The sequence below is a fragment of the Oculina patagonica genome, chromosome 2, assembly GCF_052425735.1.
Source record: "Oculina patagonica isolate OP01 chromosome 2, crgOcupat, whole genome shotgun sequence".
Taxonomy (NCBI): Eukaryota; Metazoa; Cnidaria; class Anthozoa; order Scleractinia; family Oculinidae; genus Oculina; species Oculina patagonica.
Window position 1 is genome coordinate 35,481,405 of NC_135759.1, and position 24,698 is coordinate 35,506,102.

The 24,698-nt window shown below is 39.4% G+C and overlaps 1 protein-coding gene and 1 pseudogene across 2 annotated transcripts; both read right to left on the bottom strand.

Annotated features, from left to right (window-relative positions):
• Positions 1 to 492: 492 nt before the first annotated feature.
• On the bottom strand, positions 493 to 3,127 carry LOC144644418 (pyroglutamylated RF-amide peptide receptor-like). The gene has a single exon (XM_078503895.1). The coding sequence runs from the start codon at positions 3,026 to 3,028 to the stop codon at positions 1,964 to 1,966; it is 1,065 nt and encodes a 354-aa protein (XP_078360021.1). The 5' UTR covers positions 3,029 to 3,127; the 3' UTR covers positions 493 to 1,963.
• A 5,898-nt stretch (positions 3,128 to 9,025) lies between these two features.
• On the bottom strand, positions 9,026 to 23,584 carry LOC144644417 (NLR family CARD domain-containing protein 4-like; annotated as a pseudogene). The gene is made up of 9 exons (XR_013569109.1): positions 23,524 to 23,584; positions 21,811 to 22,062; positions 21,038 to 21,124; positions 20,257 to 20,299; positions 18,449 to 19,178; positions 17,432 to 17,617; positions 16,935 to 16,982; positions 11,413 to 14,247; positions 9,026 to 9,334 (listed from the first exon to the last, which is right to left on the bottom strand). The product of XR_013569109.1 is annotated as an NLR family CARD domain-containing protein 4-like (transcript).
• Between the last annotated feature and the right edge of the window lie 1,114 nt (positions 23,585 to 24,698).

The window sequence follows — 24,698 nt, forward strand, 5'->3', positions numbered from 1 at the left end:
GGGGGACGAAGAGTGGAGAGGGAGGCGAGAGTGTGATGAAGTGTCGACGAGGTCGAGAGTGCGATCGACACGAGGGGGTGCCGTAAGTACACATGATCCAACTTTCTTAAACGTATTTTGAAAACGCAATTTACGTATTTGCCAGTAAAACAGCAAAATAAGCCTTAAGGCAAAGGGAGGTAAAGACGCATGTTTTCATTCATATCGTTTGTATTGGCGACGAAGTTAAGTGAAAGAAAGTTCCTGAATGAACAACCCACATAAATCGGGCAAAACAGTAAACAAACTTAAGACAAAGAAAGAGGAAATGCAATTCCCTTTCATTTGTATCTTTTGTTCAAATGCCTGCGTTAAGTGACAAAAATCTCCTGAAACCACAATACAACTAATCGGGTAGGACCCAAAATAGCCTCAAAGGCGGAAGCGAAGGAAAAACACAGTTTGACTTTCGTTTGTATAGTTTGCATTACTAGGTGACAACGAACCTTAAGGGGGGCAAAGTTTCACTTTTTTCTGCATGCAAAATACTCGACTACCGGTATACGTATGTACTGTATTGTGTATTCATTCCTGTTAGAAAGAACAAAAATTGTTATAAGGAGACAGCAAGTTTAGTTTATTGAACGGGTACGGGCGTCCATAATTATAAGAACAGACAGTTCAATTTAACTTTTACTTGGTAAGTTTGATATATTTACATGACTTAGAGCTACATTATAGTATTCGATTTGACCCTGTTGACACATGTTTTTAAGATTTTGCTAGCTGTTGTGCCACACTGCACGGTTCATGCAAATTTATATTAGAATATCGACATTTTAAATCAGCTTATGTTAATCAACTAGCAATTATGTCGAAAGGGTATAAGGACTGACATTATTGAGTCATTATTCCTTCTATACAAGTAACAAAACTTCGTGCCGACTTTGACTGGCTTAGTGATTTATGGAAATGTTATAGATATATTTTCCTGCCTACAAAGCCATTATCTGAAAAATCAAGAAATTGTTTTATCTTGTAATATCATTACGCTTTTAATACTTTTTAGTTACAGCTACTAAATGTTATAAATAATAAAATTGTGCGTAAACAAATTGTAATCGAAAGAACGAAATTTGCATCAAATCTTGTTGTTTCATTAAAAAACAATGCACACGAAGGAAAAAAATGCTCTGCCTGTCAAATACAACCAATTGAATTCAAGTTAATATTTTAATGGTACCATTGAAACCCTAAAAAAATTTATTAAAAATTCTCGATCGGAAATTTTCGGCATAATTGCCTTCGCTGTAGGTGACAGTGACATTAACTGTCCACATCCGATTGGGTCACCAAAAAAATATACATCTTTATTGCTGTACATTTTAGAGACTGATTGATAACGTCAAACCTACCAAAGGAAAATTTGCTCTTTGACAAATTTTCGTATAAGTCGTTCGACTTGGTTGACACAAAGTTTGACAGGAAGGAAGCTGCAAGGATGGGAAGCTCTTCTCTTCCTCCTCCTCGACTGGATGGAGGAAAATGATTTTTTCAAGTACAGTCATTGCTGGGAAATAATTGGAAGGTCTGACTATTTCGAGGCGTCTACCAACTACCACAAACTGTTTTATGCATACGGTCATTGAATAAAATATTTTCTCCGAGGGCAGTCCTCTAGCTTGCCCGACAATATGCATGAGAACCCTGATCTTTTTTGTCTTGCATATTGGATTCCTAGTAAAGAAAATTATACTACGAGTGTTTAGCAGTAAATAAAGAAATGGGATCTTTGTAATACTAATGAAGTTCCCCCTCCCCTCCCCACCTTGTTTTTGTGTGGTTTACAGGCAAACTTTGCACAATTCTCATACTATACTTTGCTTTGGCAAAGCGTACCGTGATCTGAATTTTTCGCATTATAGTTCACCTACAATAAACACAACACATCGTTTGTTTCACGTATTAATTAAAGTTAACTCAGTTAAGAAGCCTGCTCCGTCATGATCATAGGTTCTCCCTTGGTCTGCTTCCTCATGTTCGAGGGATTTCGACTTTGAGCTTGCGATTTCCGATTAAATGATAAAGTCTTGGCAGCCCTGCGGTACTGCGTGCTCATCCCAAAGATGATGGGATGACAGACACTGTTGAAGTAAACCAGCCACGTCGTTATGATAACGGCCACATTGCTAGCGAAATAGTCCGTAATCTTCGGATTAGCCAACATCCGCCAACAGACCAAGGTGTAGAAAGGAAAAAGCGTCACCGCGGCTGTAGCGACGATGACCACTAACATGACAACAGCCTTTTTCCGGATCCTCAGTCCGTGCGAACTGACCTGCATAATGTTGGATTCGCGAAAGCTTCCATCGCTGTGCTCTCTGCGGTACTGCAATCTCGCCTGGATCCTCCTGATGGTCACGGCGTGGAGAACTATCATGAACGCCAGCGCGGCGAAACGAAGAACGATTGCTTGAACTACAATAAATATTTTCCGAGTCTCCGGCGATGGCCACTTCTCGACGCACAGCGGAATTCCTTGGAATGTTCTTACAGTTCTGTAGTTCAGATACACAGAAGCATCGATGATAGCAATGATCCACGCGCCAAGGACCAAGTAACGGACTTTAGTTCGCTGGGCACGCATTTTAAAGGGAAAGTAAACCACCAGGAACTTCTCCACGCTGATAACCAGGAGGGTCACAATGGCGGCATCAATGGAAGTGTTTTGCAAAAAGTTAACAAGTTTGCAACCGATCACACCGAAGACCCACCTTTCGGCGATAAACGCGTCGATCGTGAAAACTGGAATACAGAATATTGTGATAAGGATATTCGCCAGGCTGAGACTGAGGATAGAAAAGTTCGTCGAGCTCCGTCGAAGGCGTCTATGGCGAATAATTGCGAGAAACAAGATGCAGTTCCCCACCAAAGACGCAATAAAAATTGCGGTGAAGAACACAATGATGGCCACTCTTTCACCAACTGTAAACTGGCATTTCACCCTGAAACACGAAGGGCTGGCGTTGGTGACATTTGTAGCATTCATTTTAAGGCGGTGAAAAGCCAGCAGTAAACCGGTGAGGCGCTTGAAAAGATGTGATCAATGTGACCGTTCAGTTTACGACATCAGCGTTGGAGCTTTGACCGTAACATAATGACGCCTCATATAAGCTGCAGAGGTTTCAAAGTTTTCGTCTCTTAATTAATGTCTTTTCACTTTCTTATCTCTAAACACCATTAAATCAGGCAGGTGCGAGAGATTGATTGATTACAATTCCATTATCTTTTGCGTGGAGACATTTACACGGGGAAATACTCCAAGTAATTAATCCCTACCTGCGGCCAAAAGGAAGAAACAACTATTTAAAAATAAGCGTTTGAATGGAAAAATATAAACGTCCATTCACTAGCTGCGGTGGGGAACAAGAGCTATTTTATCAAATTATTTCTTTTGTATACATTTTCACTGAGATAAAAGTTTGAATTGAAATTGGCTGACTGTGCTGTGCGCGTTTGAATCCAGGATTTGCCCTTTTTTTTTTGCTTGTAAGAGGCATGATATATTTAATAAGAGACCGCCTATTGAAACATACAGACAATAAGACCAGGATAACTGAGAAAACTTTGAAACGATTTGCAATTATATTATGTCTTGGAATAAATAACAAAAGAGAATAACATAGTGACAGCAAAATAATTGTTTTGCAAATGGTCGAGTCGAATCTTGAAAGGAAAAGTTAAAAAAGAGATGCTAAGCCACATTAAAGCTTTCTTCATCAGTGACTACCTTTTAAATCGTTTTTGAATCGGCCTTTGTGTTCAAACGCAAACAATAAACAGAGAAAAATAAGCGAGACAAGAAAATAAGGAAAAACGAACTGAGAATTCTATCGGATTCAAATAAAGTTCGATTTTATAAAACAGCGACTTGTTTCTTTTTCATTTTCTAGCTCAAGTGGTAATTCTTAGCGGCAAAGTTACGGTACAGGCGGTACGGACAGCGAAGTTTAATTTGAGAGGCATTTTAACGAAAACGTCACTTGTTCAATCCTTCAAGATTATATCTTCTTGAAACCGCACACGGCCATGCAAAACTAATTTCCTTCGACCCGATCGTGTGAAGCGATAAAAGAACATTGATACGCAACGATGCCGCAACTGCACTGTTGCTAAAATCGTCTTCAATTCGCGGGCAGACTTGGAAGATCGCTGCACTGACATTGTAAATAAACTACATTAAAGCTTTTTGAAGAGTTGTTCAGTCGAAGAAACACAATATTTTAGCGAAACTGCCTTTTCTGTCATTTTCTGGTCCTGTGACCCCAAGCAGCCTTTGGTTTATCTTATGTTTGCAAAGGGAAATTTTTAACGTTTGGTTTACAAAAGAAACATTCTTTTGAATTGAAGGTCATGAGCACTGTTTTGATGCGTTTAAACGACTAATACAACATCGAATATAACAAACCCATTTGCACTGTTTCGTTGTAGAGACAAAGAACTCGTAAGTTAAATCAGTCGAACGTCAATGGTCGAAAGCCGATCCTAAATTTCGCTCAGCAGTGGAATTCTACATGGCCATCTTTAAAACAACTTAACAGACATCATGACTCTTAGTTTAAAACAACAATCTCTTAAAGTAAAGCGACCGCCTCTCTTAGCTTAGCTTATAGAGCGACCACAATGTACTAAATTTTGGGCTAGCGAAACAACGAAGGGAGTAAGTTCGCAAATTATTCCTGTCACACGCATTTTTGTATGTCGCTCTCTGCCCTTTTCTTTGGGAGTGTAGTCGAATAGCTTTGAATTCCGACAAGAATCCTAACTCGTCGAAAACAAGCGGCAAACCTATAGCCCTAGGGGAAAGGAGGGGGGGGGGGGGAGTGGAAAAAGGGAACCTTTGGTCACATGTTTTGGTCGGTGATCATCCAAGGGCCCACACCAGAAAGCTATGAAAACCAAGGATGATTTTGTTTTCCAATGTACATAGTTTCTATGTCATTTCGTTCTCACATTTTTCGATCTTATTTTTAAAAAAATGTCAACAAAGTTTCTTATTCATTTTAATTAAACCTGATGACGTAAATTAGATTTCTCTGAACATGTTTAGAAGAAACACCCTTAAATAAAATTGAAAATCAGCAACAGAAAATGGTCGTTATGTATTTGTTTTAGATGATAACTTAACTATAAAACCGTTTGTGAGAAAATGAAACATTGTTTTTACACATTCAAGATGTTTACACGGTTACACCAAAATTTTGAAAAGATAAAAAAACATGCTTTTCAACTAAAAATTAAGTCATCTTTTTTATGAAGAAAATCTTGGCAAAATATTGGCAAAGTATAAGGCCAATATAAGGCCAAATAAAGACCACCATCGCAAAAAAAAAATCATATAGCATTATAATAATTGCAATTGTAAATTTAAATTGACTTGGAGTCAGACGGGATTCAGTCAGCTTCAACCAACTTGAATCAAAATAACTCCGTTTGGTTAATAAAGGCTGTTAAATATCGTTGCTGTACTTTGTGGGCACTTTTACTTTTACTAAAGTTAAATTTATATTTCTTTTAGGGTTGAAAACATTTATATCAATGCATCCAGAATCTTGTGGTGGCTTCCTCTTAAAACAATAACCTTTAAAGCGTAACAAAATGAATGGCAAATCGCATCTGGAAGGCTCTTACAAATTGTAAAACAACCTTTATCGTTAATAAATTTTTCAAGTTATGAGCAACCCCGCGGTGGGCTTCCCTCCAGCAAACTAAAACAAAATGAAATATATCTTCGCGCGGTAAGATGCAAAAACAAGTATTGCGATAAGATCTAAAGTCAAAATTTTAAAAATTAATGAACTTTAAAAATTTCATTTGAAAACTACTTTTATTATCTACCTATAACCCAGTTAATTAAAGGCAAATATAATTGTCTCTCAGGCAATAATAATGTATTTGTTATGTTAAGGCACGCGGAGAAAAACGATAAATTAATAAATGAAGAGAATGACCTTGGGTAGACTCCACAAGAGGCGGTGTTTGATTATCGCGAATTTATGGCGGTGAATTCCGGCTTTCCTACGCCTACAAACCCCAGCCTAAAATGCTCCAATTGATTAAATTAAAAATAGACATATGGCAGGCGGTCACAAGACAGAAAGGTACCATACGCCCATAAAATCAAATTTCACAAGAAAAATGTGAAAGATTTATACTACTTGATACTGCTATCTTGCCGATTTCGCTGTATAGTTTTACAAAGACTTGTTGTAATCAAATACACAAAAAAGCTAACGAGAGATTTATTATCCAACGGAAAACCAGGCTTTGAACTGTAAAAAATGGTATAGTGTGCGTTCTGGAGAGCTAAGAGGAATACAGTTAACTAACCGGTATCATACAGGACAAATATCCTCTGCTATCTGTACTTGCTTCTCGAGTTATTTGCATTGTTCTCCCGACAAAGTGGAGTTGGATAATAAATAGTATATAAAAAGATAGTTATCGGAAAATTCCACATGGAGTCACTAGACAGCTAAAGATAACCTGCGTGCTGCCCCTTCCCCAAGGGCTCCGCATGCGTGGAGTTTACTTGTCTGTACTATTTCTGTTTGTGATCAAGACAGGCGGTTTCACTCACTCATCGAAGTCCTGTTCGTGCGGCCAAGGCCTGTGCAATTCTGATATGCCTGGAAAATTAGAACAATCTTGTACTGCAAGCAGCATCTAACGGTCTCCAATGCGTGGCATTACTTGCTAATCCATTCGTGCAATGCTTGATTGACGTATGTCTGAATGTACTCGTTTTCTATTGGTCGACAGCGAAATATTTTAAAATTAGAGACTGTGACCCGGCTAAATTAATTTCATGTTATTAAATTTTGTCAAACATTCGCTATGAAACTAAATGTTTTTAAAGAAGTTAATTCTATGATCTTTAATGACAAAATTATAGCTTCATTGCAACCAAATGTGTCTCCTGGGTGTTAAAATTTAAATTTACAGTCAGACAATATTAACTTTCAAAACTGTTCCGCCGGACCATATTTCAAAAACATTTATCGCAATCCGTTTCAAACTTCGACACTTTTAGCCATCCGTATCTTCTTTTGCATTTGGCGTGTTATTAAAATATTCCCTCACTGTAATCTGGGACACGGTCCCTTTAAGACAAAATATACGAGCTGCCATCTTTAATAAATTTAGCTGACGAGCTCCTTCCCGTTTAATTTGCTAAGGATCTTGTGAAATAGTAATCAAGATTTTTTTAAATTCAATAAGGAGTAAAAGGCAGAAAAATCTTCTTCAAGGGCATTTCTCGAGCGCTTAGATGAAAACAATGTATGATGAATATCACCTGTATCAAACTATTTGTGTTCAGCGCGCTGGATTCAGATTGTTTCTTACAAGGGTATAAACTCCAGAGTTCAGAATTCAACACTCTCGTAGGGGTAGAAAAATTTGAATATCCAATTTTCCACTTTAACAGGATTAGAACTAATCCTCTGGCATTAATGCTGTGATAATTGAAGTTTAGGATAATACAGGATTAATCTTTGCCCTAGCAGTGAGCTTTAAAATGATTTGCTCATGAAAAGCTTTTAATTAAACGACGGCGAGCCTTCCAGAAAATGTGTTCTTTTTTCCCACTAAAGTTTCATATACCGTAGCTATCTTAATTGGTCCTTTATTATCGTGTCCCTCGAGTTCACTAGAGTTCCCGTCACCGGAAAACGCTGTAAACAATTTGACACGCCTAACGTTGACACTACGCGTGTAGCGGATACGCCAGCCTAAGTCTGTTTCCATGTTCAAAAGACGCATTGGACTGGGTCTGATATTTATGATTGGTTCATCACTAAATAAGATTAACCTCATTAAGGGACGCGCTTTATCTAATCCTTTAAATTACCCGCTCGACTTGTGTAAATCGTTCGCTAAATCAAGCTATAACTTAAAATTATCGCCCACTAAATCCTACATACAATAACATTTCTTCTACCTTAAACCGATTATTAACGTCAACATACCAGTTGGCACTTATGTTCAATTTTTTTTATGGCTGCGTAGTCAAGCGCTTCAGTATAGTTGTTCACGAAAGACACATGTCACTTTTCCAGACTCAAAAGAGGGCTGTATAAGGATGCCTACACTGCAAGTACTGGGTTGTGGGTATTCAGTTGGGAGACTGAGAGAGGCACTTTAGACGTAGGATAGAACACCCTGAAATAATGTCCGTTGCAGCTCTGTGCGGCTGAGAACTGAGATCTGTGTAACGCCGGTGTAATCGTTTTCGTGTTGGGAAGATCGAATGGCATCTTCTTAGGAAGCAAGGCTAAACCATATTCTTCTGCGAGAGCTTGCGCCCAGAGGGAAGACCAGTTTTACTCATTAATTAGCCACAGCATAAACATAAGCAGAAAGTCATGTTTACACGAACGATGCAAGCATAAACATAAGCGATATTAGAGATATTAATATAAAAGTTCAAATGTGGCCTAAAATTCTGTTAAAATCGTTACACTAAAAATCCTAGCTTTCGCCGATCCACGACATTACGAAAGCGTAAGCATACGAGCACAGGAAGTGCGAACAGTTTTTTTTTTTGACACTTGTTCTTTTTGCAAAAAGCACTGACGGCATAAGCACAAACATAGGGCATAAGAAAAATCGTGCATTTGCCGGCGTGAGATAACCATAGCAGCTCATAGCAGAAGAAAAACGTCTCCTTTCTTGCGCTTTTCTTGTGCTTGTGCTTTTTTCCTGTAAACTGTAAACTAGTTTTGCCTTGGTTTTACATCAGGGAGGGAGAAAGTGAAAACGGAGGAAGTTGCAAACGGTAACTTTCGCTTATGCCGTTTTCACCAGATTTAACTTACTACCGTCCCGATTACCTACCCTGTGTCTCCGAAGATGGCGCAACACAAAGTTATGACAGTACGAGAAAACTTGGGTTAATTTTCATGGAGTATTGCATTGGCGTTACTTAAGTAGCAAGATCGAGTTTGAATTGAAAGATGAAGAAATAAAGGGGGTAGTCAGTTGATTACCTTGAAGAACGCACAAGTGAATTTTTTTAATGAGACTGGGCACTAAGCAATTTCTACCGTATGTACAGTAAATATCATTTTTGAGTTTAATAGTAATCAAGTCGCTTGGGTACCGAACACATCATGACACATCCAGGATCACATCTCCTCGGACTTTTTGTGACAAACAATCCGACTCAGCTTGGGAATTTATCTCCTCTCATTCATTGGCAAATAAAGTATTTGTCTCGTGCCAAAAGTCCGGCCCACCTTCTTTAAACTCACGCTGTGCTTAGTCGAGAGACATCGCTCTCAGGATCCTCGGTCTATCAGAGAGAAGAAAAACGGATAGTAAATCCCATTACAACCTGTCGTGACAGCTTGCTGCATGGTAAAGATTAAAAATTTTAGTAACTAACAACAACATACATCAAGAAATATCTTTCAGCATATCATTTACAGCATAAAAACATAACTTTACCGTGGTGTAAAGCTCAAGTTAATCTGGCGTAAATTTGGAATTTAATCAGCTATACGATAACTTTACATTTTTTAAAGAAGACCTTTATGCCAGCTTTACACTCAAGTATAAAGGTTGATAAAGACACTCCTTTACACCAACTTTAAATTACATTTACACACGGTAGCGTAACCGGCCTCAAGAGTCCTCATGGGCCCGATGAGGATAAGTAAGTAACACGGTAGCGTAATGGTCGCTTAAACCACCTTAAACAACATTTAATTGATGGTGTACAGTTGGATAACCAACTTTATACCAGATATTGACCACCTTTAATTTCACGTAAATCCTAGTTTCCATGCTGTGATTCCTGTTCGGAATCTCAAAAGGGTTTCAATATCCACGTGTTATCTATAAGCACAGTAGTGTGGCTTGTTCCAAATAAAAGAAGTGATCAACCCGCTTTTTTGTGTATACTATTACTATTACCACCTAAATTTAAAGTCCTGTTATTTTAATTCTAAGCTATAATACCCCTGAAAAAGTGTGCTGCATAGAATTGGACTATTTTTGTAGAGAGCTCTAAGACCCTTCTCAGGTTTTAGCTCAACCCTTGTCAGCAGTATGTTATGATCAATTATTTTTCGCATTGCTTCTCTATGGCCCGAAGCGACACACAGGACGAGAAGGAGGGACCACGGCCGAAGGGAAAAGAGGCCACAAAAACAACCGGAAGACGAACACGAAACAAGAGGACAAGGTGAGCACCGCAGGAAGGAGAGGAGGGAGGGAGGAAGGAGGGGGAGGGCAGAAGGACGGACACAGAGGGAAAGCGAGCACGGGGAAGGCCAGAACAACGGCGAAGGCGGCCGAGAAGGCCGCCCGACGGAACGAGACGGAGGCGGCACGACCGCCCGGGGAGGGGAGGCCGCGCCAGGCGCGAGGAGAGATGAGAGAACTCACGCAAACATCATTTTTTTCCAATATTTCTTTTCAGCGTAGAAGATACAAACAAACAAGGCATGCAGCCTTTTCTCCTCTTCAACAACCATCACTGATTCATTTCAAAGGAAAAAAAGTTTCTCTTTGTTTCCTTTTGAAAATGTCTTAAGCACTGCTGATCAGACGTGTTTAGCGTTGGGAAAAGCGTGCTACATAGCACTGGATGTTTAGTGGAAAGCGAACTCTGTGGGCTGATGTCCATGGTCGCTAGGCGAGGTCGATTCTGAGACTATTTGAGAAACTAGATGTTACTGGATAGTGCATGGCCAATGAGTATTCGCTTTCATGAGAGTAAGAAATTACTCCAAAAGAGTTTTGGCTTATGCACCGGAAGTTAAAAAAGAAAAGCAAAATTTAACGTTCGTCAGCTTAACAAGTCGACATTTTTTTTACGTCACAAAATGTTTCACTGCAAAGTTTTGGATATTTTATGGCGTCATTTCCATGGTCTATTGAACAACTATTTCATGAGCGCGGGTAACGCTGAGTTGGCTATTACTACCTCATATCTAACAAGCGCAAGTGGAGTAATTGTTTTATTTAAAACACCGAAAGAATTGCAATATTTGAGCTCCCTTGCTGTTCTCAACGACGCGTACACCTACCATATTTGTGGTCCACGGTTTATGAGCTCATATACCATGGCCTGTAAACCAATAAAAACTCTGGAATTTCAATATACCATGGCTAGTTTTTAATAGAAGAGTTTATACAATAACCGAGCTACTGCGCGTGTTGTGATTGGTTAGTTACTGCCATCTATTAGAGTACAGATGTGCAGATGATGTTTCGCAAAAGGAGACAAGCTTGCAAACAATAATGAATGTTCCTAGCTCGGCATAGTAGAATTATTTTATGCACCTCACTGCAAACGGCGCCAAGTATTAGAATGTATAAAACACACAAAGTAGATTAAAATGTCAACATAAATAGAACACTTACATGGTAATCAGTGAACAACTCAATGTTTGTTTCACGTACTGCCGTACACAACTCCTCGACTTCTTTCTTTGTCATCTTAACACCTATTAGGTCCAGGTCCTCCAGCTTAGGAATACTGCTTAGATGCTGGATCAGATCACTGACTCCTCGGCCAAGGGGATTGGACCCTAGTTCAAGTAACACCAGCTCTGGTACATACTTCAGTGCACGGGCCAGTGCTGATACTTCATCTTCACCCATTCGTGTAGAACGCAACCCCAACTCGGTCAAATGCTGAACACATTTCAGGTGTTTAGCCAGTTCAATGATCCCGTGTCCCAGTGGGTTGAATGATAAATCAAGATTCTTTAACTCTGGAATACTATGTAAACAATGGGCCAGTGCTGATACTTCCTCTTCACCCATCTGTGTATCATTCAACCACAGCTTGGTCATATGACAAACACATTTCAGGTGTTTAGCCAGTTCAATGATCCCGTGACCCAGTGGGTTAGTTGATAAATGCAGTACGTGTAACTTCTTAACATCCTTTAGTGAAGCGGCAAGTATCTCACACTCTTTATCTCCCATATGGACATCAATCAACTTCAATTCAGTAAACTGTGGCACGTGATGAAGGTTCTCAGCCAGATCACTCACACTACTGAATAAAGGATTCCGTGACAAGTCGAGCATATATAAGTTAGGAGTCTGGTGCAGTGACTTAGCAATGCTAGTAGCAGACTTTGCTGTCAAATTGATCCCTGCAAGTGTTAGGGTGTGGAGGTTGTCAGTGAAGTGAGTACTGGAAACCATACCCTCTATCAACTGAGCGTCGTAGGTAACATCATAGAAACCCTCGATATAAACGTTTCGAGGACTTGTTACAAAAGGTAACACGTTATTTACATCCATGAGATCCTTACTTGTTGGGTGTTTAATTTCAATCCCTCTGACAAATGACAGACAATGCTGCCGAGTCTGTTTCGGCACGTTCTCAGCCAAAACCAAAGCTCCGCTGTTGTCTTGATTCTTTGGCAGATCATCGACAGGCTCCTGAGGGGGAGACACTGGTGCTGATGTGAGTTCAGTAAGCAGTTCAGTACTCAGAGGGCCATTACGAATTCCAGCAAGATAGAAAAACATTTGCTGTCCTTCTTTCTTTAAGAAAAAATATCTTACTAATAGATTGGCGTACTTTTTTACGGTCCTAATCTCCCCAGAACACAATACAACGGCCGTGTTCAAATCAGCCATTATAGAGAAAATGTCATCATCCATTACATTATTTGTACATCTCAAAAAATACAAAGTTTGGAAAACTGTTAGTGGATTTCAGTAAGTGTTCTCTGGCAGCAATAGGAAGCTGTTTCTGATTTAGTATTAGAACATAATTAACAGTCTCAAGAAACAAAGGAAACAAAGCATGTCTGTCTGAGGCTGGACAGCGAAACAAACAATCAGAACTAACAGAAATAAACTGTCGTTGATCTCTTGACAAATCAGCAGTAGTAGGCGTCTTAGTGAAGTTATACGCTGTGAGACCTTCTTTCTCTCCTATGATCCGCAGATGACTGAGAACACCACGGGCAGCATCTGATGACAACTCACAGACGAATTTCAGAACTTCAACCATCTTCTCTATATTTTCAAGCGAGTCGACTTTTGACAGGCAGGCGACAGTTTCATTCTTCTTGATCATCAGTTCTTGAACGATGAACCAGGCTGCAAGGAACTCCTGAACAGATTTATGGAGATAATATACGATTTTCTCAGGATTCAGACTTGATAGTTTTGAGACTTGAAAAAACCCGACGTCAATAAATTTCTTAAAGACATCGCCATCGGGCAGTTTGCTAAAGTTGAAATGAAGGCAGCCTTCCAAAAGAGCATAAAATGCCAGTTCTCCTAATTTCGTGAGTTCCTCTTTGTATTCATCTATGCTTTGAAACGACCCATCTGAATCTTTTGCAGCCAGGTGATCCAAGAGGGTCTGCATAAATCTTATGTAAAGGTCCGCCCGAGATGTGGGTAGTCCTTTACGATCTTTCTCTTTCCAGAGTAGACACAACATTAACAGGAGAAGTGGTATCTCCGCCATGCTCTGGAGGTTTCGCTTCCACAGGTATGTAACTAACTCTTCAACGTCTTTTTGATCACTAAGTAACTTGCTCGCAAACCGTTTAACTTGCTCCGGACTATCAAACCCGTTGATTTCGAACTGAACGTGACTTGGCCCTCTCAGCTCATCCTCTTTCACTGGCCGTGTGGTGACAACAACACAACAACGTCTCAGCTTACTGCCTTTCCAAATCTGATAAACGGGCGATGATTTTCCAGCGCTGTACTCATCATAGCCATCCAAAACGAGCAGGACTTTGTCCTGGTTCTGACAGACATATTCGTACAAGTTATTGACTCCCATTGGTTCATCAGCAGACAATAGTTCAGCAGTTTTCAGCATGGCACAGAAGTCTTCAATGTCGCGAACGTCTCTCAGCTTAATTAATAGTAAAACATCAAACTCCTTTAACATTTCTTTCTCGCCTCTTGTCCAGTCCACAGCAATTTTCTGAGTGAAAGTTGATTTTCCTATTCCCGGTCTGCCGTACACGAGAATTCTTTTAGGGTTAAGATGACGTCCATGGCCTTTGAATATCTCGCTGTAGTCGTAAAGCTTTTCTTTCGTTATTCTGTCAGGTTTTCTGTCATCTTTCAGCATTGATAACTGTATGTAAATATCATCAATATGCACAGTATTGTCTGGATCCCAAGGTGTGATTTTCACCTGACTCATGGTGTTATAAAACTCGCGAAGCTGTTCCCGACACCATTTCAAAAATAAGGCCGCGGAATCTGTTCATTAAGAAGCAAAAGGTCAAAGTATTAGATTTTCCCTTTCCATTTTTTCAGAGCATACAGATAACACAACGTTAAAGGCAGTGTATTTATTGAACACCACTTGACATGTATTTTTTTGTTTTTTATTTGATTGGTAAACAGACACAATTTCTCTCTTGATATAATATAATTGCGCTTCGCCTGAAGAAGGATCACAAAGGTTACGCTTTGCAGTTTAGCTTGTCATTTGCATGCTTTACTCCTCAAAAGCTGTTCTTCGAAGAAGAAAACATTAAAGGTGAAAAATAGAGAATTACTGATAGCAGCTATAAGCTACATGCAGTGACGCTTGCCATGTGACGTGTTTTAGTAAACACGACATCAACGGAGCACGTTTTTTCCGGGCACGTCATCTCGTGTCACGTCATTCGTTTTTCGCCTTTTCGAGTCGATCAGAAACACGAAGTGTTCGGGCGCATTTTTCTCTCAAATTTTATCTGCTGCTCAAAAATAACGCTATCTACGTGCTGATAGAAAAGTAAACATATTTACAAAACAAATTTACTTAAAGATCAAGTTGAAAAATGCTTTTTCCAGGCCTTCATAATCGTAGAGTGCTCGGAAAAAACGTCGGAAAATTGTCGGAAATAAGAACTTGTGACGTCATAATTGGTGTTTTTGAAGACGACCGCAGACCGATTTCGCAGACCGCACCTTTGAATTTAAATAAATGTGTTTAGTGACATTTCAAGCAGTTATTTCAATCTTTTCGGCCGTTTTTTAGTTGATTGATTGTTGGTTGTTGTCCACAGATGCGCATTTTTAAAAAAATAAAATAGCTAAAGCTCAAAAATAGCTTAAAGTTCTGTTTGCTGACGTTTTGCATATCATGTGAGACAAAGGTAGAATGCACGCTGGTAAGAAAACAAATCAGAAATCTCCATTGTTCTTTCTCATTAGCATTTAACGTTAATGAGCAGAATTATCTGCACGTGCGTTTTGAATCTTGGTACAATTGAAAGCCGTTTTCTGCAGAACAACAACGTGAAATGATCAAATTCTGCGTATTTTGAGCAACGTCAGCCACGACGGCTATTTTTTTTTTTCTATTTGGGGTTGAACGCTCTCTTTGAATATTCAGTGGGAGCTAGTTCTTAAAGCGATAAATAAGCAGAATTTGTCCGGAAAGTTGCAAGATTCTCAAGTAAAATATAAATTCATTTTCCATTAGACGTTGTCGTTGACGTTGCCGTTGTCCTTGCTTAAGCTCTCTATTGTCTCGAACTTTGACAAACAGTGCGGACTGCGGAATCGGTCTGCGGTCGTCTTCAAAAATTACGACGTCAAAAACTCGTTGCATTCCTTCGATTTCAGTGCGCAGTCATTCAAAAACGTTTTCGTGAAGCCTTCGGAAATCTTCGTATTTTTTGCTGTAATTCGCGCTTTAAGGCTCGGAAAGCAATTTTTTTTTTTAATTTCCCTCAATAATGGATAGTTATAGGGTTTGGTTGGTTAAAATGGCATTTTAAAATTTCTGTTCATTTGACCTTTAATGCTAAAAGAATCAAAGGTTACACTTAAATATTTTGGTGGTAAAAAAATTTCTAACCGCGCGCTCATCGATCGAAAAAAAACACGAAAAAATAGAGGGCTGTGGACAGTCAATAAAAAAATAGAATTGGCGCTACGAAGCCTGAGAGCACGAACCATCAATGACGCAACTCCCATGGAAAAATAAAACATTTAAAGGTCAATGAGGTGAGATTGCGTTACATTATTGGACGCTTATTTGGAAAAAATGCAAAGGTCGGCACTTCACCGAATAGGCCTTTTTTGATATATTAAAATTCTAACTTCGATCCGAGGCTTGGGGGAATAAAACAAAAGATATCACATCGATGAATTGATCATTTCCTGAGCGGCCAAGTTAGAATTTTAATATATTGGAATTGGCCTATTACCATGAGGTTAATCGAAGAGCCATTGATTAGGATACAGAGGTACAGTAATTTATCTCGTATAACCCCACTTTTCTGAAAAACCAAATTCTTTTTACCGTTCAGATAATAAGATCATCGCTATAGGTATATGCCCTACCGTAATGAAGGGAGTCCAATTTGAAAAGAAAGAAATTAGTTAGGGCCAAGTGGCGAGTCAGTAATTAGCTCTTAATTGATTAGCCCCTAACCTGAAGATGATTAGCCCCCAACCAAAAACCCCTAAAAAAGTAATTAGCAACAAAAGAACTAATAGACTTGTTTTATTATTAACTTCATAGATTATTCACCATTTCAACAGTTGTCATTTGCAGCAATTTACCACATTTAGGAATAAAATGAACTGGGCAATGATTTTGACTCCTTGACTGAATAACTCAGTGAATGAATAACTGACTGAATAAGAAATTTGATTCAAAATCTGTAACCTATAAAATTTGTATTCAGAAGACATTGGGTCCTTTCAATCAAGTTTTCCTTCAGTTTCTTATTTATCTCGACCACAAGCTATGTACTGTATTTCAAGCTTTGAATTTCACTGCTGAAGTCTAAGTGAATGTCGAGCTTTTTTCATAGCCAGGAGGCATGTAAGGAGATTTGCAGTGCTTAGTTTGAGCCGTATTGAGATTCCTGAAGGTATCTTTTCCCAAATCAGATGTACAGATAACCTGCACCTATAAAGCTTTAATACTAAATAACAAATACCTTCAAGTTTGATGCGCTTGGTTGCACTTGGCTCTTCCCCTGACACATCTGCAAGAAGAAAGAAATATAAATGATCGATATATGAAATATATGGTAGGCGAGGCAAAAATAACCAAACTCTTTATATGGGAAAAATGGCTCGCTCCCCAGGGTCACTCTATCTTCAAAGCAAGTGACCCTTCACCCAGGGTCACCCTGCCCCCAGGCCAACTTTGCAATTTCTCATATAAACGCGGTTTGCAGCTATCTATAAAGAAACGTACATGTATGAAAAGCTCTCTGGCCCTGGTGGGGGGCCCGGGTTTAAGTGCCTTTAATAAAAAAAAAAAAAAAAAAAAAAAAATAATGTAATTAAATGTACACTTAAATCATGACCACCTCAATTAAGAAGCATTAAAGGTTCATTTAAAATATCAGTAGCAACAACTGAAGCTTCCACAACGCTCAAAAAGTCTAACTGTCCAAGACCGAGAACAAGTTTTCATTATCATGATTACCTTTGTAATGGGGCCATCCCTGGAAAACAACCGGATCACTCAAAATATTTGCAACAACAGAAGCAGCCATCACACTAGCAAAAGGACTCCAATTCTCTGATACACACTCAGTACCATCAGCATAATCTGCGATTCCTTTTACTACTAGCCATTCAATCTGACCATCGAATGCAGCCGTGAAAAAACCTGCAAAAATAGAAAACAACACACCTATGAGTGTTAACTTGAGAGAGAAACACGCAAACAGTGTTTTGATTCTAGTCTAAAATAATCCTCAGTCATACAGGTAGGCTCTTTTACTTATTAAAGAGCTTTTTGCTTTTGATTCAATCTCACAATGGACCTGAAGGTTGTGGGTTTGAAACTAGCCTCAACCACTGAATTTATTTTTCAGGTGAGGATTTCCAGTGTCTCATCACTTAGTAAATGAATGATCCAACTGATTAGAAAAATGGATCTTGTAAATTAGTATAATTTCAGTGGCGAATATAAGAATCGGGGCATTGGCTGAGATTGGTCGAGAAACTTCAGCCTCGTCCCTAGTCACCCCGGCAAGTTTGGATGTGACGTCACCCGCCAAGCTTGTTGTGACAGTTCACCTGGAAAGCTGCTATCTGTTTGCCTGTTTGCCTGCCATCCTGTTTGGTTCCAGGCCTCCTCCGCTCAGTGGCATAGCGCAGATTGGCCTGGGGACAAGGCTGGAGAAAGTTGGCTAATGACGCTATTAACATCCCACGATAAGTGATAATAGCATTTGAAGGCTTGTTCACTAAGCCACGCCTCCTTTGACACCCAGGCAAGTAAATATGGCGGACAGTTGCTAAATGAAGTTTTCGTTCATTTGAAAGAAATCACTCCTAGTCCAGCATATTCAAAAAATTGGGAATTTTTGTTATGCCTATCCCTGACTGCAATTTCAGCATTTTTCAATTTTGAAAAATGACTACCAAGGCTCTTGGACCAAGATATTTTTACATAATCATAATTCAGGTGACCAACTGACAAATGACAACCTACCTTCACCTTCCAATTCAATTGCAGAAGCCGGAGGATATGACTTAGCCAGTTCCTCACGACGCCAACCAACACTGATCTGCTCAGGACCACTCAAAAACTCACCATTCACAATGCACTTTGACTTTACGTGCTGCCGGGTTTTTCAAAGGTGCCTCCCAGCCATCGCCTGCATGTTTGATGAGGTCAAGAAAATGCCGGCTAACATAACTTCTCATGCCAGTTGATTGCTCTTCAGTACTGGTAACTATTTTGGATGCATACGTCGTTAATTTTGCGGAGACAACAACATCTCCTAACTTGGTTTTCTCAGGGTTCAAACCACTACAGGTTCCTACAGAAATGACACCCTTGGGCCTTAGTTTGGTGACAGCATTTTTGACAGTAATCAGAGAACTGCCAGGACCAGTTGAACCTTTGTAGCATCTTATCAAAGCAACTTTCACTTTCTTCTCTTGACCTGCACACATGTCTCCAAAGTAAACATAACCAACACCATCAAACCAGCATCAATGTTTCTTTCAACTGCATATAACAAGCTATGAATTCACAGTTCTTGACCGTCACCAACAGGAATTCAACAGGCAGATTCGTGTCATCTGGATCCTCAGTTTAGTGGTGCTCGAATATCTTTTATGGATGGAACATGAACACTTAGCTCAGGTGGGACATCATTTGAACTGCTACCAGAAGTGTCCATTGCTGCCTCTGCCATTTTGTTCCTAGAGAACAACTGTTAAAATAAAATTATTACAAATTATCTGGGCAGTAGCAACAAATTTTAACAAAATGAGGAAAGTGATCTAGTAAAATATTATGGTTTTGTTAAATAAATGTTAATTTTTGTTTTCCCATCAAGCTTTCCACAAAAATAACTATGGTATAACCTAAAGAATTCTCGGAATGAAGATAAAGTGAGAACGTTGGGATCTTTAAGATCCATGCAGGATGCGACTGGTGGCTGTATGAAGTCCCTGTAAGTAAATTTCTACAAAGGAGGAATCTTGTGCAAGCCCTATGCATTGCCCTTCACTTATGTCCAGGATCGAAGTAAGTATTGTTAGGGTTAGAGAAATCTGGATTCTACTGTACAGTTAAACCAGAATAAACAACTACTGTAACCGTTAGCTGTTAATTTAAAACAAAATAAGGTAATATTCAATGTGACAACTTTGCATAAAACATCTGATGGACGGTATAGTTCCATAAATTATCCATACCGTCCCCATAGAATTGATTTTTTTTTTCTGAGAACCCCCCCCCCACACACACACACACACACAGCCAATTAACCTTCTAACATTTCCATAAAGTTTTTGACCTTTGAGATCCCTCCCACTCCCAGGAATTTCCAATCCCTTCTGTGTGGAGAGTATGGACATTTTCTGGAACCACACAATGCGCATGACACCATTATTTGTAGTCCATTAAAAATTCCTTACTTTTGTCTAAATATATAAGTCTGCATAATTCAACGCTAGTGGCCCATATGTATGGTGCTTATAAATAACTCTGGTTTCTGTGACATAAAGCATTAACTTAGGGCGTAAAATTAACTTTTTTCCCCAGTAGCCACTTGGCTCCTAAATATACCAAAATGGTAGCCAATTCCAAAAATTTTGGTCGCCATTTTTTTAAAAAAAGAAATAAAACACTTCTCATTCTGTCATTTTACTAGATAGTCCCTTTAAAATAAATTATTTTCATCACATTTGCATTTATCTCAATCTCGAAATGGCTTTTGTGCACAAGAACTGGGAAGACTTTTGGTGACATTACATGAAGTACCGTATCAAAATAGGTGCACATACCGTACGCATGTTGACAGTCATTTGGCGATGTTTTTGGCTTCATCTATGGATTTAAACATTTCAAGTTGAACCATTTTGCCTTGTAAGTTGTAAACTTCAATGCAACACAAAGAGCAAAGATAGAAAGCAAATTTATTGTGTGGCCGTTTGTGTGGCTTACTCGAAACTGAAAAAAGAAGTTGCCCGCCAAAAAAAGTCGATTGCAAACCATATCAGAGGTTTTCTTGGACAGGTAAATAACCTTCAAAACTAATATATTTAGCTGAGATGTAAGATCTTTACACGAAGCAAGAAGTTATTGTGTACTTTGCTCACCCTGTGCGATTTTCTTACGAGTTATGCAGTTTTTGATTAATTAAGCAATCCGATGCGATTTGAGGTCGATTGTGCAAATTCGCCAATTTGGCGACCAACTTTCAGGATTTGGTCGCCAAAGTGAAAAATTTAGTCGCATTGGCACCTGTATTAGGCGTATTTTGACGCCCTGTAACTAGAGGTACGTCTACTTCCCTCCCCCCATATGGAATGCTAGTCGATCGCAAACCTCCAGCATTAAATTTGGATGGAGATTCAATGCCGCAAACCTCCGGCATTAAATCTGGATGGAGACACACAGTACAAGAACAATGACCCCAGCCTCTGGTTTAAGCCCAGACCACTCCATCCAGAGTCCAGCATGTACACTAACCATTAGGCCACCATGCCTCCCACACATGTACAGTCATGTACTTGGATCTATTAAAAAGTGCAAATGACAGCAGAGGTAGAAAAATATACTCACCACTATAAATTTAATTTACAATTATAATTGAAAATTATTGTACAATGATGTCTTTGTATTCAGTAAACGCTTGGTTCTTTAGTGATCCTTAAAAGTAGAAATTAAAGAAGACAAATGTCAGGTATAATTACATCCAACTTAATTTACATGTAATTTGTGCCAATAGCTCAATGTTCAGCAAAGACCAGTAAAATAAAATATAGGAAAATGTTAAGCACACCAGTAAACAAACCTGCATGCGAATTTGGAGTTATCATGTTTTGACAATGCTCAATTTAGCCAAAATTCGAAGTGGACGTTGTTGCCTCCAGCCTTTCAAATGTTGGCTGAATAATTAAATTAGCCAACATTAAAGTTGGCTGAATAATAAAATAATACCGGTAACTAAAAAAGCCAACATTATGTTGGCATTAAATTACTGTATTTTAATTAAAATGCAGTGGTGAGAGTGCTCGCCTCCCAAATGTGGCCCAGGTTTGATTCCTGAACCCAACATTATATGTGGGATGAGTTTGTTGTTAGTTCTTGTCCCTGCTTCAAGGGGTTTTTTCAGCTTCTCCAGTTTTCCTCCTTTGACAAAAGGCAGCACTTCTAAATTCCAATTTGATCAGGAAACAGTAGATGAAGAGCCACTCTGCGAAAATGCCACTGCAAATTCCCATTTTATATTTATTTCTTTTATTTTAATTACATAATTTGAGTAAAAAGGAGCTAAGTGGTACGGGTTTATTGTAATCAGTGATTGAGCTGATGATTAAAGATGTGTGACTTACCTTTACAGGTGCTGCGTCAGGAACATGTAAAATGTCAACAGCAGTCATCAGGTGGCTCCTCAGTTGTTTAACAAGGATGAATGATGCTATACACCTGACAAATCACTATCCAGAGGATTGAGTACTGCAGTTAGTTTTGTCAATATTTATCCATTCCAGATAGTGATTTATCTGGTGATAGCATTATCCACCCTGGGCACTGGGCCAGTAAGTTACACATGGCAGCTGATGGATTAATGGAAGTCAAGTGAACTGCAGAGAACAAAATAAAGACACATTGATTTAAGCACTCAATACTGTAAAGAGGCCTTCCAACAGGGGGAAGCCGTGTCGCAATGTCCCATGTTTCTGGGAACCGCTGTCGCCTAGCCAACAGCTGTAAATTTCGCTGTCGTTTTCCCTGCTATTGTGTTGCTGTCGCACTGTGTCGCTGTTGCATTTCAGTGCCATAATGATGTCGCTTGTCGCTGTTAAAATGTTCTTGTGTCACCAGAATTCAGGGTCATGTCGCATGTCGCTTTTACCCCTTGGAAGGCCTCAGTGAAGACAGCATAGGCCTTTTGAAATATTAATTATTTTCTGATAATTTGAGACATCTGAGTTTCCCCCCTTGCATAAAATTATGGGATTTTTGTGAAATGTCTATATAGCTACGATTTAAGTGGTGGGAGGGAGAAGGTGTGCAGGTAGAGATTTTACTAGCATAATAACAGTTGTATGAGCTTAACTGCAGTTGAGCATGGTTTGGAGCATTGTACTACTTTGTCTATATTTTGTTAACTTGTATGCATTATCGTGGAGTCTGGCAGATACATTCTGAATTTCCCAGTCTTAACTGTGTTGTTATTTGAGATGGATTTTTTTTCTTTGTTGTTGTTTGAGATGGATTTTGCCCTCAGCTTCACAAGTATGGGCTCCTCTGACTTGCCCTCGGCATTGACTGGCTCTAATTGTAAACAACACCTACTATATCTTGTTTTTCACCGTTAGGAAATTTATTTTCTTGGGAATTCTTCTTACTGGTGGCTGCCTTTTGACAACCGTTAACACTGCATCATGAGCATGCATATAGTGTTCCTAAGCACCCGATGGCTCGACTCTAATAAGACATCGACAACAAGGGGTCAACAAGCGCTCAAAAATTTATGTGTGGAACACTTCCAACAGACAGAATTAATTGTCCTTTACATTTAGTTGTCGGTAACAAATAGTTGGGCAAGATTTCCGCACAGCCCCCTACTTATGCATACAATTTTTGACTGATTCGTTCTTTCATGATTGCTGTTTATGTATACAGTCTGTTGCCAGTTTCCGGCGCAGTCCGGCAAAAAATGACTTTTCGTAGTTTTTTTTCTCCACCGAAGCCAAGGACATTCCGCACATGTTCTGCAGGGTCAAGGGGTGAGCGGTCTAGCGACTTCGTTTCACTCCCAAGCACCGAAAGAGTGACGAGGCAAAGAAGTAAGGGAGCGCAGTGGCAGAGAGGAACAAGACAGTAGCGGAAGCCCTTATGTTATGCCGCAGAGACAGGAAGACCGACCGAGGACCCGCGGCCAGCTAATAAAAGAAAAAACGAGAGAGAACTGTGGCGGAGGAGGTTTGGGGGCGTGCGGAAATCTTTCCAATAGTTGCCCACAACTAAATTTCTAGTCTGTACACAGGCACAGGGGGCCCTCAAATCAGCTATGAGGATAAATAAAAAATAAATCTTACCTTCTATCGTCGTTGCTTCATAACTTTAAAGCAGCCATTTTGAATTTTTAATACTCGGTCTAGCAGGTTGGAGGTCTGGAATCGAGAAAGGTGTAAGTGGGGTCTGGGACGGACGAAAACATTCGGAAATATTAATTCTCGGGACGACATCCGATCACTATACGAGTGCTATATTGTGACAATTCAAACGTCCACATTAGAGCAACGAAAAGCATGTATGTTCTTACCGGGAAAGTCCTCCATTGCTGCCCACGAGGTTTAAGATTCGCGTTGGAAAGATTCTGTAACTAGATCTTTCACGGTAAAAGAGGTAAGCGAACAACCTTGGACCTTCCGTTCGCGCTTTCCCCTCTTGAGAAATGTTTTTGTCTCTATCTTAATTTTTACATTATGTTATATCTTTCAATGTTCAATGCATTGTTTTTATGTTTCTCAATGGAGCTATTAAAAAATAAGACCGGAACATAGTTAGTCCCCTCTACTAACTATGACCGGAAATTGTATTTTATCAGAAACCCATGGGTTTCTGATTTTATACATAATCAACCCAGAAAACTTGGTCTGTTCGTTTACGCGTCCCCACTTCCCCGTCCTCACGTCCCCGAGTCTCCACGTCCCCGAGTCCCAGCCCACGCGTCCCACGTGCGTGCACGTCCCAAACACGCGTCCCGCGTCCCAGTCCCCAAGTCCCTGTCCCGACGAAAGTTCCAGTATTTTCGTTACTTCCGAATGTATCGCTCCTTCAAATGAGTGCTTTTTTTTTCTGGCTGTTTGAAAGAAACTTTGTATTTTAAAAAGCCATTTTTCAAGCTATTCGTTCTACTTTTTGTCAGTAATTTATGATCAGGCAATTCATGAAAATTGTTATGGTTATCACAAACTTAAAAAAAAAAAACGGTTTTAAACACTTTTTAAAAGCATGTTCATTCGGCATGACTTATGCCTTCTTCAGTTTATTGAGATGAATGCAAAAAACCTTATATATATAGGTAGCTTACAAAGACAAAAATAGAAAAATGTAGACGACATGCTAAGGTGAGAATGATATCATGAACAATAGAAAGGCTAAACCGTTACCTGCAAGTGTTGGTGCTATCTGAGTTACAAATTGTAGGTATTGTCTGGAATAAAAAACCCAGACTAAGGCCCGGTTCAGACGCCGTACTTTTCATGAG